The sequence below is a fragment of the Notothenia coriiceps genome, unplaced genomic scaffold (genome assembly GCF_000735185.1).
Source record: "Notothenia coriiceps isolate Sejong01 unplaced genomic scaffold, NC01 NC01_scaffold00038512, whole genome shotgun sequence".
NCBI lineage: Eukaryota > Metazoa > Chordata > Actinopteri > Perciformes > Nototheniidae > Notothenia > Notothenia coriiceps.
In genome coordinates, this window is record NW_011371213.1 from 1 (window position 1) to 1444 (window position 1444).

At 52.7% G+C, this 1444-nt stretch overlaps 1 protein-coding gene across 1 annotated transcript; it reads right to left on the minus strand.

Moving 5' to 3' along the window:
* Positions 1 to 49: 49 nt before the first annotated feature.
* Positions 50 to 877, minus strand: LOC104968252 (uncharacterized). The gene has a single exon (XM_010797830.1). It carries the CDS (start codon positions 763 to 765, stop codon positions 157 to 159), a length of 609 nt encoding a protein of 202 aa, XP_010796132.1. The 5' UTR covers positions 766 to 877; the 3' UTR covers positions 50 to 156.
* Positions 878 to 1444: the final 567 nt, after the last annotated feature.

A 1444-nucleotide genomic window follows, 5' to 3' on the forward strand; every position in this document is an offset into this window, starting at 1 on the left:
CACTGCACCCTCCTCATTGAAATAGGAGCAGAAGGTGTCCCGCAGTTGGATGGATCTGCGAGTGGCTTTGTTGGAGCCCATCCTCGGTGCACCACACAGGGTTGGAGTAGTTGGAGCTTCATCCGTGGATTCTGCGATAGGTGTGCGTGATGTCCTTCATATCGTCTTCCTGCGGAGGAAGTTGTGCAACACACAGGTGGCCTTCACACACAACTCTACTACCTCCGAGCTGGTGGTGATGACACGCCGGAACATTCTCCACTGAGATGAGAGGATGCCAAACGCACATTCAACCACCAACCTGGCCCGGTTGAGGCGGTAGTTGAACATCCTCTTTTCGCGGGTGAGGTGACGTTCAGGGAACGGACGCAGCAGGTTGTCCAGCAGCGGAAAAGCCTCATCTCCAACCAACACATGGGGAAGAAGGCCCAGCCGCTCTGCTCCTGGGATGACGGTGTCAGGTGGTAGCTGCAGACTGCCATCTCTGAGGCTCTCTCCAAATGCAGAATTCTGCAGGCTCCCACTGTCGCTGCTCCTTCCAAAGCCTCCAACATCCACTACCCTGAAGAGGTACTGAGCATCCACGACAGCCAGCAGTACCAAGGAGTGGGTGGACTTATAGTTGAAGTACAGGGACCCAGAATTTGCCGGAGCCTGGATCACCATGTGCTTCCCATCAATGGCACCAACGCAATTCGGAAAGTTCCAGCGCTCCTGGAAATTAACAGCGATGGCTCTCCAGTCCTCCAACTGTGGTGCCGGCATGGTCTCCTCAACCAGGGTGGTCCAGATGGCACCGGCAACCTCCCTGACGATGACAGCCACTGTTGAATGCCCGACCCGATAGCTGAATGCTATCGTCCTGTATGAGTCACCGGTTGCCAGGTAAATAATCAATATAGACCACACACACACACACGCGCGCGCGCGCTATGTTTACCTAGCTATCGTAATTAATGTCATCCATCTGAACTAAATCACAGACTTCATTCATCAGTCATCCATGGCATGCATTCTCTCTCTTTCTATAAAGAGTCAGATTAAAGAATATGGGTGTCCGCCTTTGAAATCAGTGGACCCACTTTTCCGAGCAACTTGTCGAACACGTCTTTGCTCATCCTGAAGTACTGCTGAAACAGCAGGTCATCCAGACGGAGCTCTTGGACCGGAACGTGGTATTCCCCCCGTTGCAGACGTTTTCTGAGTATCGGATGTACCCAACAGCGACGCACACTACATGGCCTCCTGCGAGACATTGCATACACTAAAGCCACCCTTGCTACTACACATGCTACCCTTGCTACAAAAACGGCATCCATTTTGGCAATAGTGGAGAAGAACCGGGCTTTTATTTTTGCTTAGTATGTCGGGGGCGGGAGATTCATGTGATTGGTTGTTGGTCGCGTTGCTCGTGTTGACTCCCCAAGCTTCAGGCACGCCCACC